This window comes from Apium graveolens, chromosome 3, assembly GCF_009905375.1.
Source record: "Apium graveolens cultivar Ventura chromosome 3, ASM990537v1, whole genome shotgun sequence".
Classification (NCBI taxonomy): Eukaryota; Viridiplantae; Streptophyta; class Magnoliopsida; order Apiales; family Apiaceae; genus Apium; species Apium graveolens.
Window position 1 is genome coordinate 246,215,335 of NC_133649.1, and position 20,378 is coordinate 246,235,712.

A 20,378-nucleotide genomic window follows, 5' to 3' on the forward strand; every position below is an offset into this window, starting at 1 on the left:
AGGGGGTACGGAACCTCTCTACCAATGCATTTGCAAAGTTGCAAGTTATCAACAGAATAAGTATCCTCATAGCAGGATGTGCATATGTTTCTAAACCATTGCGTAGTTTGCAGAACAGTAGACACGGTAAGATCACATAAAAACTCCTTCTGTTGATGAGGCATTTAAATTTAGAACTTAGTTACGAAAAATAAATTTAAAAATTATTGCTGGTAGTATTTACCTCAGCTGAATTAAGATTGTAATTCATAATTTCTTCAACCGCAATGAGCTTCAATTCTGGTTTTTTCCCTAATAAGTATTGTTGGTTCTTATAGTTTGGATCTTTCAGCCTTAATGTCAAATAAAGCAATAAAATTGTTAAATACATATTTATGATTTTGTAATGTTTACATTGTTGGTGAAGTTAATTTGACATACATGTTGCGCATATCATGGACACTATGGTGGTTGCTATTAATGTGAAATGTTGTTGCTCTTATATTTGAAATATCAACATCCCCTGCATAATAATCATTGTCATTACTAAACCAAATAATATCATATTATGCACTGATATGTTACATTACCTTGCCACTCTGTTACTCTACCACAACTAACTATAAGAATAAGAGGTTCCTCAAACTTCTCCTTAAGAGCCTCCTCAAAGGACTCAGCAAATGTATCCCAAAAAGTTACTCTGATTGTTGTCTTCCCATCTGAAATATGAAACTTCATTTGGGTTTGGGGATTGCCTAATTTGTTTTTAAATCTTGCAAGAGTAAGCTCTGGTTCTTGAATAACACCAACTACATCTGAAAAACATTTACAAATATTAGTATATATATATAGAAATTGAAGGTAAATTTATATAATAGGGGCAAGCTGTTTCCCTTAGCGGCAAGGTATGTAGTCTGCTTGGCAAGCTGCTGGAGATCCGCAAGATCATAGAAATCAAAGACCATTTTATCAATGTAAACGTTGCTCTGTTCAAGTGGTCTAACTTTGGTATCGTTTGAAAACACAATGTGAATTGGTTGGACTATGGGTCTAAATTTTTCATCTTCCTTATAATCTTTGACAGTAAAATTCTGGAAGGTGTATATGTCTCCTACTTCTAAGGCATGCTCAAAAACTTCAGACACTGAAGCTGGAACTTTTGCATGGATCCTGCACCTCTGTTTGGTTATTTATAAAAAAATTAGATCATATGAAATTGTAGCATAACATGGTACTTGTAAACAATTAAAATTTTACCTTGTTATCCACAAGTATAAGGTTGAAAGATTTAAATGGTTCCCCATCTTTTGTGTAACCTCTCCATAAATTTAGAACCCTTCCCTGAACGTTCCAATCATACTTTCCCTTTCTTAGATCTTTGAAAGAGTCATTCTTCTTTGTGGCCATAGTAGATATCCTCTTGATGTGCAAGTACATGTTAAGCTTTTGTTACTAATATATAGAGTAACTTGCAATGGTATTCATATTCATTTTGTTGCTTAATATTAAATTATTAAGAATGCAGTTGTCAATAAATGAAAAAAATTGATTAGATGACCAAGCATTTATTAGTTAACAGAACTTTGTATAGCCATAGCGGACAGGTTTTAGTAATTTTCTTCGTATCAATACGCAATAGTAATAAAACAATTTCTGATAATATTACGTCATACCAAAATACATGGTACGTATTTTACACAAAAAAGGTGTCCATCACACAACATCCTTTATGTCTACAGAAGACATATATATTATATTTAATAATTTGACGCCACCTACTGTAAACCAAAAGTAAGTTGTTCTAGGGGAAATTAAGATTTTTTCAATTTAGAACTTCGCTCTACGGGCTCGAATTCGCATTTAACAGCAACTTTAGTCTTTCTCCCTCGTGACCTGTTTGTTGATTTTCCAGTGGGAGGACTCATCAAGGCGTTCATGCTTGGATCAAACACCTGGTGTCAAAGTTAAATTAATTATTTCATACATTATTTTCAGTTAAACAAACTGAGTTGTGAACTTTTATATGCTTACACAGATGACGGAAACTTCCCCAATTGGGGGACTTAGCTGTTCAGCAGGGTTATGAGTCCCTAAAATTTCCGGAGGATTGTCAATTGTTTTGGCTTCATATACATTACTGAGCTTCGATAAGTTTTCCTCCGAAGGGCATAACGTCAGGACATATTCTTTATTTGTAAATTTGTTCAGAGCAGGAGGAAATCTTTTTTCATCACCAGCCTAAAAAAAATATGTACTTTGTGAGATGACATACGATTAGATATGCTACAATTTGTAGATTTTGAAGGTGATCAAAAACCGAAATTTCATTGCAATTACTTGTAACCTGACTAAAATATTCAATCCTCATATAACTGTAAAAAGTAAAATCGTACAGGGGAATAAATGATACATCTAAGAGTAATACGAAATCATACCTCGCGGTTTTCATTCTCAAGTTCATATACATTTTTACCAAGAATTCTTTGAATTTCATCATCCGGAAATATTATAGGTAGAAAACCAGTACCATCTGAACAGACCATGCACAAATTGAACCTTCAAAATGTAGAACTGTTTTAGTACATTTATTAATAAGAAATTTTACAAATTTGGATTATTATTTGATATCTTAACTTTCGTAAAATTACCTTTTATCAGGACATGGCAGGTTCCTCTTACATTCATTGCGCCAGTAACGACCATCTACAATGCTAACTTCTTTGTCACATTGGACATGAAAGTTCTCATACCATTTGCATTCATTTTCTATTTTCTTAACAACTACACAACATAAAACCTTCTTCTACCAAAATAACGGACATGTAGCATCAATGATTTTTTAGATATATCAACGTACCTCTTGGAATATAAGAGACATGTTTTACATGAGAATAACTCAATTTTTAAATTTATGAACGTACCTCTGCGAAATCTGTTGTGAATTGTTTAATTTGTTTGATTGTATATATTGGAGGATCTTGCTCTTCCTCAACAGTTGCAGCAGATATACTTTACGGCAAAATATAATGTTTCATAATAGTAGGGATTACATGTGTGGAATAATGGATGTTAACTTTTATAGATACTTACCTATTCAATAAAATTTTAACGGCATAGTGATCGGGCTGAATGTAATATCTGGTTGTCGGATAGTTGGTCAAGTAGATTTCCTGATTAGCTACAAAATGTTTTCCAATTACATAGTTCAAATTAACAAGCAAAATACAAACAAAAAAAAGTTATATTGAATGTACTAATGCTGTAAAATATGAGTTTACCTCCGTACTTGTTAACCTTAGCACTACTGAGAATTACAACCACCTTTTCATCCTTTAACTCTTTCATAGCTCTTTCAAAGTTTTGTCCAAAGTCATTAAACAATGTCACATTAACTTCATAACTATATTTTGAAATTGAACCATGCATGAGTATAATTATGATTTGGTTATAAGTAAACAACAAATTCACTTTTGTAAGTAGTAATAAATTGAAAACTTTTACCTCCCATCAGATAACTTGAACTTAATATGTGACTTTGTTGGATCATCCTTCCCAGGGAAATAGTGTGCAGTAGAGGTTTCTAAAATTCCGATTACATCTAAATTTAACAATTATAATTAAAAATTAAAATATTAGTTAGAGGAATTACACAAATATTGTTTTATAACAAAGTTTAAACTAGAGGTTTACCAATTAAGAAACGCTTAGAAGTGACGAACTTTGGAACATCTTGAAGACTAAAGAGATCAAAGGCGTACTTGGGTATTATTGACATTCCTTCTTCAACTAATTTCAACTTACTTTGGTTGTCAAAATAAATATGTTTCTCGTTCCTGACACAGAGGTTGAGTTCATCCCCTATATATTTGAGTACCTTGAAATTACTGAGTAGATATACCTGACCTTCTTTCAGTTCTTGTGCAAAGGAATCACTTAGCTTATCACTAATAAATGCATGTATTCTACAGATCTGCAGCAAAAAACAATTCATTACATTCAGATATGGTTGGAAACAATTAATTACATCCATCTATAAGTAAATCTACAATACCTGCTCGTCAGTAAAGATAATGTTGAAACCCCTAAATTCGTTTGTTGTCCTGTTAATGCCCTTCCAAACTGCCTGTGCCCTGACTCTTACAGAGTAAATAATTTTCTCTGTAGTAAGATTTAACAAATTTATTAGATTTCTTCCCCCCATCGGTGAATGAAGTGTTTTTCTATTTTTTGCCCTGTGGTATAGTAGATTAGTTTGTGAATGCCTTATGAAGATGGTGGCCTCAGTCACTACCTTTTCTATCAATCAAATGTCCTAAAATAATAATAAATCAAACATTTAATAATCGAATTTCAGGTCAGTAAATTAGGATAAAACATAGTAATTAAAAATCTTATTTCAATTACAGAAGTAGTAGTTTTAGCCACAAAATTCAAAATTAGATTTGCAAAATTTTTTAGAGTTTTCAATATTTAGTGTTAAAGCGACACAGAAGTGTATTTTTTAGCCACAAAATTAAAAATTATATTTGCAAAAAGCTAACTAATAACTTATGAACCAAGTAAAACAGTATAAAAGAATACATAAATCATTGTTGCAATAACAAAACTTTGGAAAACAAACGTATATTTACCACATTTGTTTACAATGTTATTCGGAAAAATTGACTATAATGTCTATTATTTATAACAATAATTGGTTAATTTTTATTATCCAAAATTAAAATACTATAATGTCTATTATTTATAACAAAGATTGGTTAATTTTTATTATCCAAAATAAAAAATGTAATATAGGGCTTTGTAGAAGTTATGAATATTTTTATCAATCTCATTTTTAATAGGGATAATTCTTAATTGTAGGAATGGTTTTAAACTTTCATTAACAGATAAAATTGCTGATCCCTTAGGAATAATTCTAAATTGTAGGAATGGTTTTAAACTTTCAATGACAGATAATATTCCTAATGGCTTAGAAATAAAAATTAATTAGTAATCTTCTATTTTATTAACAAAGATGGGTTAATGAATTTATTCCAAAGTAATAGTTGCAAATCCGACCCTTGTAGAAGTCACGTATTTTTTAATCTGGCATTCGTATTTCAAACCAAGTTTGTATGTATACATGCCTAACCTAATCTCAAACAAACTGACGTAATGATTAAATTAAAGCGAAGTTATAATGGGTAATTAAAATGTAATAAGAAAAATATCTATTACAATTCCCTAAGTCTAACGTAAACGAAATGTTTGGAAATTTTATTAAGTAATATCTTTGCAAAATGGTTTAAATAGAACTTGATTTATTATTGAATATTATTTATAACACAGATTGGTTAATTATTATTAGAAAAAATAGAAAATGCCAAAATAACCATTTTAAGGGAAAAATTACCTTCCCAATATTTTAATAAATATTGGTGTTTCAAAATTATTTAATTTGGCATCCGTAGCCAACTAACCTTTTTTGGAATTATGTTAGAAACAAAATTAACCAAAACGTTGTGATGATCCAGTTTTGGAAAAAAAAGCATTGGGAATTAAGATGTAAATCTAAACATATCAAGTACTACTGGTTGAAATTCAAAATGATTACAACATATTTATATTATTTGAAATAGGGGCACTTGCCAATCACTTGGAAATAAAACTTAATTTGTTATCTTCTATTATTGATAACAAAGATGGGCTAATGAATTTATTCCAAATAAATAGTTGCAAATATGTCCCTTGTAGAATTCAGGTAATTTTTATTTGGCATTCGTGTTTCCAACAAAGTTTGTATGTATACATGCCTAACCTAATCTCAAACAAACAGGCGTAATGATTCAATTAAAGAGAAGTTATAATGGGGGATTATAATGTAAAATAAAAAATATCTACTACGAATCCCTTAGTCTAAGGTAAACAATTTGTTTGATATTTCTATTAACTAATATCTTCGCAAAATGGTACAAATAGAACTTGATTTATTATTGGCTATTATTTATAACAAAGATTAGTTAATTATTATTAGCAAAATTACAAAATGCCAAAACAACCATTTTAATGGGCCATAACTTGATAGTTTTTCAAGGAAATATTTACCTTCCCAACCTTTTAATAATTAATGGTGTTTCAAATTTATTTAATTTGGCATCTGGAGCCAAATGACCTATCCGGAATAATTGACTATAATGTCTATTATTTATAACAATAATTCATTAATTTTTTTTATCCAAAATAAAAATACTATACTGTCTATTATTTATAACAAAGATTGGTTAATTTTTATTATCAAAAATAAAAAATGTAATACATGGCTTTGTAGAAGTTATGAATGTTTTTATCAATCTCATTTTTAATAGGGATAATTCTGAATTGTAGAAATAGTTTTAAACTTTCATTAACAGATAAAATTGCCGATCCCTTAGGGATAATTCTAAATTGTAGGAATGGTTTTAAACTTTCATTGACAGATAATATTCCTAATGGCTTAGAAATAAAAATTAATTAGTAATCTTCTATTTTATTAAAAAAGATGGGTTAATGAATTTATTCCAAACTAATAGTTACAAATCCGATCCTTGTAGAAGTCACGTATTTTTTAATTTGGCATTCGTATTTCAAACCAAGTTTGTATGTATACATGCCTAACCTAATCTCAAACAAACTGACGTAATGATTCAATTAAAGAGAAGTTATAATGGGTAATTAAAATGTAATAAGAAAAATATCTACAACAATTCCCTAAGTCTAACGTAAAGGAAATGTTTGGGAATTTTATTAAGTAATATCTTGCAAAATGGTTTAAATAGAACTTGATTTATTATTGACTATTATTTATAACACAGATTGGTTAATTATTATTAGAAAAAATAGAAAATGTCAAAACAACCATTTTAAGGAAAAAATTACCTTCCCAACATTTTAATAATTATTGGTGTTTCAAAATTATTTAATTTGGCATCCGTAGCCAACTAACCTTTTTGGAATTATGTTAGAAACAAAATTAACCAAAACGTAGTGATGATCCAGTTTTGGAAAAAACAGCATTGAGAATTAAGATATAAATCGAAACATATCAAGTACTACTGCTTGAAATTCTAAATGATTACAACATATTTATATTAGTTGAAATAGGGACACTTGCCAATCACTTGGAAATAAAACTTATTTTGTTATCTTCTATTATTGATAACAAAGATGGGCTAATGAATTTATTCCAAATAAATAGTTGAAAATCTGTCCCTTGTAGAATTCAGGTACTTTTTATTTGGCATTCGTATTTCCAACAAAGTTTGTATGTATACATGCCTAACCTAATCTCAAACAAACAGGCGTAATGATTCAACTAAAGAGAAGTTATAATGGGGGATTATAATGTAATATGAAAAATATCTACTACGATTCCCTTAGTCTAAGGTAAATGATTTGTTTGATATTTCTATTAACTAATATCTTCGCAAAATGGTACAAATAGAACTTTATTTATTATTGGCTATTATTTATAACAAAGATTGGTTAATTATTATTAGCAAAATAACAAAATACCTAAACAACCATTTTAATGGGCCATAACTTGATAGTTTCTAAAAGAAACATTTACCTTCCCAACCTTTTAATAATTAATGGTGTTTCAAATTTATTTAATTTGGCATCCGCAGCCAAATGACCTATTCGGAAAAATTGACTATAATGTCTATTATTTATAACAATAATTGGTTAATTTTTTTTATCCAAAATAAAAATACTATAATGTCTATTATTTATAACAAAGATTGGTTAATTTTTATTATCCAAAATAAAAAATGTAATACAGGGCTTTGTAGAAGTTATGAATATTTTTATCAATCTCATTGATAATACGGATAATTCTGAATTGTAGGAATGGTTTTAAACTTTCATTAACAGAAAAAATTGCCGATCCCTTACGGATAATTCCAAATTTTAGGAATGGTTTTAAACTTTCATTGACAGATAATATTCCTAATGGCTTAGAAATAAAAATTAATTAGTAATCTTCTATTTTATTAACAAAGATGGGTTAATGAATTTATTCCAAAGTAATAGTTGCAAATACGACCCTTGTAGAAGTCAAGTATTTTTATTTTGGCATTCGTATTTCCAACCAAGTTTGTATGTATACATGCCTAACCTAATCTTAAACAAACTGACGTAATGATTCAATTAAAGAGAAGTTATAATGGGTAATTAAAATGTAATAAGAAAAATATCTACTACAATTCCCTAAGTCTATCGAAAGCGATATGTTTGAAATTTTATTAAGTAATATCTTCGCGAAATGGTTTAAATTAAACTTGATTTATTATTGGCTATTATTTATAACAAAGATTGGTTAATTATTATTAGAAAAAATAGAAAATGCCAAAACAACCCTTTTAAGGAAAAAATTACCTTCCCAACATTTTAATAATTATTGGTGTTTCAAAATTATTTAATTTGGCATCCTTAGCCAACTGACCAATTTCGAATTATGTTAGAAAAAAATTTAACCAAAACGTGGTGATGATCCAGTTTTGTAAAAAACAGCATTGGAAATTACGATATAAATTGAAACATATCAAGTACTACTGGTTGAGATTCAAAATGATTACAACATATTTATATTAGTTGAAATAGGGGCACTTGCCAATCACTTGGAAATAAAACTAATTTTGTTATCTTCTATTAATGATAACAAAGATGGCTAATGAATTTACTCCAAAGAAATAGTTGCAAATCTGTCCCTTGTAGAATTCAGGTAACCATTTATTTGGCATTCGTGTTTCCAATAAAGTTTGTATGTATACATGCCTAACCTAATCTCAAATAAACAGGCGTAATAATTCAATTAATAGAAGTTATAATGGGGGATTATAATGTAATATGAAAAATATCTACTACGAATCCCTTAGTCTAAGGTAAACGAATTGTTTGATATTTCTATTAACTAATATCTTCGCAAAATGGTACAAATAAAACTTGATTTATTATTGGCTATTATTTATAACAAAGATTGGTTAATTATTATTAGCAAAATTACAAAATGCCAAAACAACCATTTCAAGGGGCTAGAACTTGATAGTTTTTCAAGGAAACATTTACCTTCCCAACCTTTTAATAATTAATAGTGTTTCAAATTTATTTAATTTGGCATCCGCAGCCAAATGACCTATTTGGAATTGTGTTAGAAAAAAAAATAACCAAAAAATGGTGATTACCCAGTTTTGGAAAAAACAACATTGGGAATTAAGATGTAAATCGAAACATATCAAGTATTACTGGTTGAGATTCAAAATGATTACAACATATTTATATGTACGTAAAATTAGTATTTAAGTAATGATTTCACTATTTTAATTTAATGAGGTCTTCATTACTTATTTTAGAAAATAATACTTCGATAAAATTTACATAGGGAAGAACTACTCTTATTATGTGGTCGAAAAAATATGTCCAATTTTAATAAAATTATGAAATAAATAATACTTGTCCAAAATTAATTATAACCGAAATTGGTTAATTATTATTGTCCAAAATATTAGTTGAAATAGAGGCAATTGACGAAATTCGGAAAGATTTAAGCAAATGCATTGTTAATATGAATGGTTCTAAACTTTCCTTGATAGATAAATTTGCCGACCTCTGGGAAATAAAAATTAATTTGTTATTTTCTATTGTTCATAATAAAAATGGATTAATTATTTTAATCTAAATAAATAGTTGCAATACCAGCACTTGTAGAAGTCATTTATTTTTCATTGGGATTTCGTGTTTCAAAGCAATTTTGTAAGTAAACATGACCAACCTAATCATAAAAAATAAATGTAATAATTAAAGATAAGTGATAATGGGGGATTATAATGTAATATTACGGTCTATCTAGTACGGCTTACTTAGTCTAACATAAATAAATTGTTTGAGAGTTTTATTAACTATTAATTTATGGTGTTTAATTGTGAAAATTCTAATTTTATATTTTTTTTAATTACAATAGTTTGGCTTCAAAATATTTTTTATGAATACAAATTTAAGATTAAAACTTTTAGGATTGGTTATTTAAGTTGTTATAATTCTTTTTGATTTAAATTTTCATTTTTGGTATTAAGTCCATACACACATTGAATTGGGTTGGAATTTCCTAGTGATTAGAAATAAAACTATACTTTTGTTTATTTCCCCGAGGAAACACAGATTTATATAGCGGGTTCTTTGAAAAGCCTTCAGATGTAGGGCGACTTGATCATGGCCCTACCTTAGAGGCATGTAGTAGCCTCTGCTGTCTTAGAAGCAAACAAATAAATCTCCCTTATCTATACTAAAATAGTGAACTTCAACTATTCCGTCTTACATAGTACTTGTACGTGTAATAATATAATAACATGCACTTATACCCAATCCTAAAAAAAGGACTAAAATTTATTTATGTCATTTGTTCTGACTTCAGATTATATATTGGTTCAACAACATAAGACTTGGTTTCATTCAATTAAGCTTCTTGATCATATCAATTAATATATTCAATTTTCCTGATTATTTTTAAGTGAACATTAAAATCGTGAAATCGCTTCTTTATTTAGGTTCTAATATCTTTAATGAATTAAAACTATATAAAGCGAGTTATATCTTTAAATTTTATAAATAATTATAGGATCAAATAAAAACGAACCAAAAATGGAAAAAATATACAAAAAAATATTCAAGACCAGGTAGTTATGATCCATAAGGATTAAATATGATTTATATAAGGCAACAGGTACATGTTGATATTTAACAATAATTTGCTTCGTTAAATATTAAAAATTACAACCACTTCAGCTAGAGAAACCCTTCACAATCACATGCAGAACTTAATAAAAAAGCTAGATAAGTAACTTAATATAATATCATCATCTTCTTTCAGTCCTCTTTGTACATGGTCTCCTTGATCTCTTTGGTTATATTTATGGCTTCCAAATTCAAGAGTTTCATGTTCTCTGTCAAGATCTTGTGCTGCTCAGTGAAGTTGTCGATGAATTCTTTGAAAGTTTTGGCAAGCTCCTGCATCTGATCACGAATTGTTGCAATGTTGATGTTGAAGTTGCCCACAGACTTCTCAATGTTCTCACACGGGTCATATTGATAAGCATCAATGTTGCGCATCACTTCGTCATCTTCAGAGCCAGAGTTGTTACCACTGTTAGTTGTTTGCCTGTAAACAATAAACATAATACATTGTTATTAAATAATGGTTATTGTTAAAAAATAGTAAGAAACAAAAACAAATAGCAGTTCAGAAACATACTTTACCTGGGAACAGAGGAAGAAGCCATTACAAAAAGGGTTTTGGGTAAAAAGCTGAGTAAAGTATGTACTTGCTTAAAAAGAGCAGCAAGGTATATATAGGGATAAAGTATTGGGAAGTTAAAAAGATTGCCTTTTGTCCTAGTACATGCGCCTTTTCGTAGGGGTGTTCGATTAAATAAATTTAATGGCAGCAGACGTGTAGTAATGTACTGAAGGAAAGTGGACAGTCATGACAGATACATCATGTATCATACATGAATTAAAGAATACGCATGTGCACAGTAATACTACCTAATCTATGGAATTGTCAATTCAGTTAATCAAACTCTTACTGTTTTACAACCACCATAACTTTACACTACAAAGGCTGTCAATTCTGTAATCACTCTCTGCAAAATGAGTTGTGCATTGTGGAGTAAATTACATTTTGAAAAAAACAAAGCTATCTTCGATTGATTTAAATAGAAGAACTGAATTCTATTTTATAGGTCAAATCCTAGTAAACCAAATATTTAATTATCCTGTAAAATATGAACTTGTCAAATTTTTCGGTAAGAAAAATAATTTGCCACTCATTTTTGGAACAATGTTTATTTATTAAAGCCAAGTACTAAGCTTATATCTTGGAGAAAGTAATTAAGTATTCTAAATAAAAAATTAATTCTTGATATAGAAAATATAAATTATAAAAAAATCAGTTCTTAAAATTCATATTGGATATGTGTAGAGAGGGCAATCGGGTCGTGTCGTGTACTTTCGTGTTGTGTAATTTCGTGTTTCGTGTACGTAAACATAAAACCTGTATCCGACACGAAATGATTTCGTGTACCCATATATGAAACCCATATCCGATTCGAATCGTGTCGTGTACTTTCCGTGTACTTTTCGTGTATATTAAATAAAAAATTAATATAATATATATATATATAATATAAAAAAAATCTATTTTAATGTATAATTTAATGAAATATGGAGAGTGTATATATAAATATATATGTTTTTACATATATATATTTATATATGTTTAAAACCTATATACGTATTTTCGGTGTCGTTTCGTGTCGTGTTCATGTGTCGTGTACCAAATTGCACGCTCTAGATATGTGTCAATCTTTGGGGTGAATTTAACATTTGTTCCTAAAATTTGAATTGTTAAATAAGCGTTCTCTTAAAAAACCTAACCTTTAGGTTTATGTCACCCTTTGTGGTGAATTTAACATTTCCTCCTCAAATTTGGATTGCTCAATTGGCTTTCTCTTAGAGAAAATGGATTAAATTGTTTTACCGTTATACATGTAACAGTTTAAGGATTGGATTAGGATTATATCTAGTAAAATAGATATGTTCTTACAATTCATATGTACTAAAATGTAGTTGTTTGAGGTGATTTTTAAGTTTTTCAATATTAGTTAAGTATTTTAAAAAATTATAAAAATGTTGGTATAGACATTAAAAAATTAAGTAAATTAATAAATATGTTATTAGATTTAATTTTGGGTAAATGTTGTTGTTGGGGTAGAATTTTATATTTAAAACTAAAAATTGGATTGTTAAATTGGGGTTCTACGAACAAATTCGTATTACATTCTTTAATTAGTTAAAGAGGTTCCAGTTTAAGGAAATCTAGTAAGTTCATACACATGCATGGGACTATATTTTTTCATTATGGACTCGAGCAATACAAACTCCATAGTAATTCAAATACATAATTATTTCTTGGTGTAGAAGATATATAATTTAGTACAAATTTATTTTCTTAGATTTCATATGTGGTATATGTAATGGTTTAGAGTGAATTTAAAATCTCAAACTAAATTTTGGATTGTTAAATTGGGGTTCCCTTACAAAAAGAGATTTACATTTCTTTTTTCATTAAACCTATATGAATCTAAGAAAATTTAGTAAAACTCTAGAAATGCATGGAACAACATTTGTTATGTAGGGAATCAAGCGGGACGAACCGCTTGTACAACGATCAAGATAAATAATCAATTACACTAATCAAATAGTTTTATGCATGATATCATACCGTTCATAGAATAATATGGACTGATCAAATTTGCTTCAGTTAAAGAAATTCGATTAAGTAGGTACTCCATTAACTACTTCAATCATAGCATTTTATTAATACGCTAATAAATTGTAATTGGGCAACACAAGTAAAAATGATAATGAAGCTAAACACATTGATTGATGCAAGATTTTTGATGTTTCAAAAAAAAATTAATAAAGAACAAATACAATCGAAATATATTGTGAGAAACATAAATTAATAAGGAACTACATAAATATGGAACTTATTTGATATTATGTCGAATGTAATATAAAAAAACAAATTGACAAAAAATTCAAAATTATATATTAATGGTTATCTCAAAAATAAAAATTCGATGCAAAGATAAAAGTTCCATAGTTCGATACAAAAGACATATTAAGTTGAACCTGATTATTCAACATTTGGGGGAAAGTGAGGTGCTATTACAGACATATATATTTCGCAACATAAAACATAAGAAAGAAGTCTCATACGCCAATGCAATGGTTAACACCACCTAAATGTCGCGAACACCCAGGAACCTGTTAGGAAGAAATAATTCAGTGACATTAACTGTCTTCCTAAATGTTTATCGAATTACAGTTCTGAAACATACCTGTTTCTTAGGGAAAGAACTCTAGCATGACTGTAATTCATGTAAAACTTTGTTGCAAGTCCGTCGGTGAGAATAACTGCACTTTGGTACTTGTCCTTTACCATCTTACAACTGGAAAGAATGATGATGGTAGGATGCAGTTGGAGAAAGGCACAGTCATTTAAAGCACTGTTACATTTTAAAGCCATGTCATCCCACAAACGGACTGTAAGATGAGTCCTACAAAGAATCCCAGATTCAACTTTAATGTCTACAAACTAAAAATAATACATCCAAAAATGGAACTAACAATTCATTAAACTACTCACACTGTATCACTGATTACTAGCTCAAGCAAGGTTTGTTCTACATTGTTCCTGTTAGTGAAACATTTGAGAGACTTCCTCTTGTGCACAATCCCAAGAACATCTAATTACATAATAGAAAATTGTTTTAGCAAGGGATAAAACATAGTTGGAAAATTTCTAAACAAAAAAAATTATATTCAGGAAATTACCAATGCAGTGGTTGTCTTGGAAATTCGCCAAATCTATACCATAGAAATGACTAAATTGAAAAATATCTGGAAGCAACAAACTTTGAGATTGTGAAAGTTCATTGAAAACTGTCATGTGTGTGAAAATGATGTGATTCACCCCATCAATACACTTGTACTTTCCTCTGAATGGGGTTACAATGAAATTACAAATTTCATATGTCTGACCCTCCTCAAACATAGGATTCAGGGAATCATCTAAAGAAGAATGAATCCAAACATGCATTCGGTTCCTCTACCAAAAAGAAAATAAATTCTTATTAGAAAGGGGAGAATGAAATTAAATTATTGTAAAATCAAAAAAACTTACATTTGAATCAATAACAACCAAGTGGAGACCGGTTTCAACAGCAAGAGGAACATTGTAGTCTCTCCATTTCCTTGACACTTGCACTTTTATCTTTCTTTGACTGGGTTGGAGAGGTTGCAGATTTGAGAGAGAGTGATAAGGGACGACATCCATATTCTTTCCCAGTTCAAAGAAACAATATTTGCATAGGTTACTTAGTGGAGTGTTACAGCCTACTGTATTTAAGTAAGAAAAAGCCTTGCCAGTGCAAAACTTGGAAACATATAATGTACTGACATAACATTAAAAAATTAATAAACAAACCTCCCTTCTGTTAGTGAGGGTTAAACATATCACAGTTTGGAAAAAAAGAAAATATCAAATTAAAAAAAAAGGATTTTGGCATAATTTGACGGGTAGTAAATAAAATTAAAGCAGATTGCAATTACTACTAATTTGCATTTCAAAAATTTAGAAGCCTTGCTCTAGTAGATTTAGACAGGAAATAATTACGCCTTTGGAAAATTATAAAACACTTCTTGGTATACAACATTTTTGGTAATGTTTGTTGAGGACCCATTGTTAGCATCGATAAACACCTTCAATCCAACAGGCGTTGTTACTCGGCTAACAGCAACGTAGAACTGACTGTGGGTAAAAACAGGGTTTGGGAGGAACAAACCAACTCTTTGGAGAGACTGACCCTGCGACTTGTTGATGGTCATCGAGTAAAAAATTTGTAAGGGCATTTGCTTTCTAATAAGCTTGAAAGGTAACTTTGTGTCTGTCGGTTGAAGCTCCATTCTCGGGATGTAATGCTTGGTGCCTTTAAATGCATCGCAGATTACTTCACACTCTACACATTGGGTTAAACATCTGGTGACCATCATCCTCGTACCATTACAAAGGCCAAGCGTTTGATTTAAATTTCACATAAGCATAACGGCAACACCTTCCTTCAACTTCAATTCATGTGGTGGAAGGCCTGGAATACTTATTGAATTTAAATATTCAGGAGGAAAGGCAAAACTAAGCTCGGACGCCGTGCCACCAAAATCTTCAGCTCGGTCTACACTGTAATAGATTATCTCAGGACTGGGAATAGTGTCAACAATTAGAGAGTTAAGATGACTGACTATTTGATTTGTGGGAGTTAATATGGCTCTTTCACTTAAGTAATCTGAAAACCTGTATTTCTCCAAAAATTCAGGATACGTCCATTTGATCATATTCTGGATGGAATTACTCAACTCAGGATCACAAAAAGCAGGTGGAATCAGAATGTCATCTTCCTCAGGTTTAAAATCAATATCTTTTGGTGGAGGAATCTGACCATTACCAACTTTAAGCACCCAATCAGCAAAGTTTTTCAAAATTCGTATCTCTTCTTCGCTTCTACCTTAATTTAACCTCATATTACGATGCAATAACAATATCTTCGAATGTTTCCAAAGAGGTGAGTTTGTTATACATGCAGACATAACATCGCCATGAGATCCGAGAGTTATTACGAGAAGTATTTGCCTGAAATCCCCTCCAAGCACAACAGTAATGCCTCCAAACGGCATATTATATCTTCTTTGATCAACAGCCCTCATTATATCTCTTAGAGACGGATCAAGACATTCAAAGGCATATCTATGTTGCATTGGGGCTTCATCCCATATTATAAGGCTGGTTTGCTTTATAAGTTTTGTAATGTCAGAGTCATGAGAAATGGCACAGGAGAAACAATCATCTATTACAATTGGGATTTTAAATCGAGAATGAGCCATTCGACCACCCGACATTAGTGTTGCGGCTATGCCTGAAGAAGCAACCGGTAATACAATTAAGCCAAGAGATCTTAATTTATATATTATGGTTTTCCATAAAAATGTCTTGCCACATCCACCACTGCCATAGACAAAGAAAACACCACCAACCTTACTCTGCACACTTTTCACAACATCATTGAAAACTTGTAATTGCTCGGGATTGCAATTGGGAAACAGTTTATTAAACTCTTCCTCCATTTCAGATAGGTTGTATGATGTTTCATCAATCACCAAATTATTTGTTCCAGTATGAAGATAGTCCACAGGAGGTTGAGGTAATTGCTTGAAATATTTCAATGACTTTCTAATAGACCTCAACAGCTTATCAATCTCTGTTAAAATTTAACATACAGAAGTTTAATTATGGTCAGAGAATAATTTTGAGCGGAAAAATTATGATAGACTTAGTATTGTTTGCTTTTTACATAATTGAGGAAAAAGTGCATATGTAAAATAAACTAACCAGCAAGAGCAAAATACTGCAGTTGCCTATCACAAAAGACGATATCGTCATTTCCAGCGATGTGCCTTCTCTGAATGATAAGATCATCAACCATGTTATTCCAATGCTTTTCCCATAAAATTGTCAAGTCAGATACTTGACAATTAACTATTATATGGACAAATAGCTGCCTAATCTGACATGGTAATCCACTAATTGCACACTGTTCTAAAACAAAGTGCCACTCATTATCATCATCTAATAATCCATAAATCTTGCATGCATCTTTAAAAGTCCTGTATTGTATACCATTTACAGTCTTCAGCGATTGAAAGGAAGTAGGACCTCGTATGTTTGAAAGTAGCAGACATAAATACCACAACTCCCCGGCAGTATGATGCGTATACAAAAGCCTACCAATTTGTCGGCCTTTCTTCCATAAAGTCCACAACCTGTCAACCTCATTCCAAACGTAATGTTCAGGAATTTGATCATACGTGTAATTTCTAGCTTTGGGATCCTTACTATTTAAATGGAAAAATGCTTCAAGCTGGCTGTGTTTATTTTTCTCATGACAAACAACTTTAGCAAGGACCTCAGACTCTGAAAAAGTATAAATCCGCTCACCAGGAAGATGAAATGCTAAACGAAGCACGGATATAGACCGACAATGGATATGATACCCAAAAATTCGATAAGCCGCTTCAGATGCACATATATAATGACCATCAAAATAAGCATTGATCTCATCAATGGGAGTTTCATCGTATCTGTCCTTATTAGCTATCCGAGAGGTGATTTCTATAGTAGCACGATCATGGCCTTTTAGACAATATTTAAATAAATATTTCAAGCTCCGTGCATGACAGCATATCTCGACGTTCATATGATATTGGTATTTAACCAACAGGTCCCTGTTGTAAGGTACGACCCATCCATTATCAAGTTCACACTTTCCTTTTGCTACAGTGATCTCAGTTTTACGCCTTCGATAAATTGGAAAACCGGACTGATCAAAGTAAGTCTCCGAGCAGTACCTATTACCAAAATCCAGGACATTAAATTAAATTTAAAAATTGAAAATAAAATTACATTAAGGTTGATAAGAAATATTACTTTTTGGGGAAATGTTTTGTGCATTTCATTTTGTTCATACGGGGTGATTTTGGATTTTGAAGACCACAGGGTCCATGCATCATTAAAGACTTAACAGCAGCAAACCCAACAGGATCAGAATCGGGGTCGGGAAGCTCAGCACTCACAAACTTGTCAATATTTGAAGACAACTCCTTCTTTGATTCAGCACTAAGCCAAATGAGCATATGCACGTGAGGCAAACCTCTGTTTTGAAATTCAACTACGTACACCACTGCAAAAAAAAATTAACTACAAACAATGTAATATATAAAATTGTTTTCAATTATTTATAGCATACATAAAATACCTCCAATACATGTACCAAAAAAACTATCCTTTTTAATATCGTCCAATAACTGCTCAAGCTTCAAATGGAACACGCGTGATATTATGTCAGGAGAGTCTTGGGGAGAGCAACCAGGTAAGTGCTTCATCATTTGCAAAATTTCATCCCAAAGTGGGTTGCAAGTCATTGTGAGGAAAATGTCAGGATGTCTAACAGAACGACATACAGCTAGGGCATCCTGAAAATTTTGCTGCATGTACCTTTTTGAACCAAGAAAATTTACAGGTAATATAAATCCTTTACCAACATTCGATGTTGTAGTCTCACCATTTACAAATTTCTTAGCAACACTACTATATAAATCACTGCGCAGATTTTGTTGGTGAGTGTGCAGCAACCATAAACGGGCTTGCTCAACACATGAGAAAGCATCTACAACATACTGCTGATACAATCTACCTGCTAAACGAACATGCAGACCTGCATTTGTATATAATTGGTGGAGATTATATAACTGCAAACAAATAGTTTATAATTCAAAATAAACTATAGAAAAATACCTTCTTGAATTCGGACTTGTAACTTGTACGCATAGTATTCCTTCATTGTTATTCTTTTACGCTTCTTTTTCTTCTGAGTTTCAGAGTCAACATATGGAATTTCATTGTGGTATCCATCTTCACCAAGCGGAAAGAGAAGAGGGTATTGTAGTGCCATGAGCTTCGGATGAACACTGGTTATCCGTTCAATATCATTATTAGTCTTCTACAGTATAATATCATGCTCACCGCAGTTTGTGTCAATGTTGCCAACCATAATAGCCGCCACTTCATTGGAAGGACCCATATTATTTGGACGACCACTCTCCGAATGATGAACTTTGAGCCTTATTGTAAGATCTTGTACAGGGTCATTTCTGAAACGGTCTCGGGCTTTACGAAATTTCTTAACCAACTGGTTAGTACTGTCCAACATTTACACTAAACCTTCAACAACATCAACATCCACACCTTGATCATCATCAACTTTAAACCATTTTAATCTGTTCTGTACCTCATTCTCAGTGTCATAGACGTAGAGCTGGAAAAATTTGGGATCCTCTCCCTCATTGGGTATTAGGGAGCCAAACACATGGTGATTTTGTCCATTGAGACGATACACATAAGGAGCTCTACCAGAATTTACGGAGTAGTCTACTTTTCCACCCATTGACGTAAACGCAAACATACAATTATATAAGCGTATGTTACGTTTAAAAGCAGGGCCCTTCTTGGGATGATTATACAAATTCAGCAAATACTCAGGAGTAACGGGGGTGGGTGGTAGTTTAATCGTACCCTGACCACAACACACACTGAATTTTGCAGTTCCTTTCTTCACATGCTTGTTTGACCTTTCTTCCTTCCACATTACAGCTTTACACTTCGAACAAAATTCAGTTGGAGGTCCTAAGGAGACATAACCTTGAGGAACTGTACAATTAAGGGGGAAAATTAGGTTATTTAAATAAAAATTTATAAAATATACATACAACATTAAAAATACAACCTGTAGAACTGGAAAGGTCAACATCTTCAACATTGGTATCATCAAAATCAATATCTGCAACAATGAAATATAATAATGTATGCCGTTTCAACAATCCAAAAAATGCAAAATTAAATTTCATTACCATCGTCCCAAAACAACTCTGCATCAACATGTTGGGGGGTGCAATTAGTTGTATACTCTCCATCTAAAATTGCAACATCGTTATATTACAATTTATAAAGTAAATGTATGAATGCTTCATAATTTTGAGGTTTTAACCTGTAGTATCATATTCAGTGTTTAAAATGTCTTGTTCAAAAGAAATAGACCTCGAAACACAAAATACATTGGGGTCTGTTTTGCGTTGCTTGCGTGTCCGCATCTGTCCACTCAAAAGGGGAGCTTCTACAAAAAAAAAATTAACACGATTTAAAGAACATAAATCTA

General features: G+C 31.0%; 1 protein-coding gene across 1 annotated transcript; it reads right to left on the reverse strand.

The window, feature by feature from the left end:
- Window positions 1-15,648: 15,648 nt before the first annotated feature.
- Window positions 15,649-19,376, reverse strand: LOC141714931 (uncharacterized). The gene is made up of 7 exons (XM_074518426.1): window positions 19,190-19,376; window positions 18,962-19,078; window positions 18,438-18,881; window positions 18,200-18,347; window positions 17,000-18,015; window positions 16,191-16,868; window positions 15,649-16,118 (listed from the first exon to the last, which is right to left on the reverse strand). Exons 1-7 carry the CDS (start codon window positions 19,374-19,376, stop codon window positions 15,649-15,651), a joined length of 3,060 nt encoding a protein of 1,019 aa, XP_074374527.1.
- Between the last annotated feature and the right edge of the window lie 1,002 nt (window positions 19,377-20,378).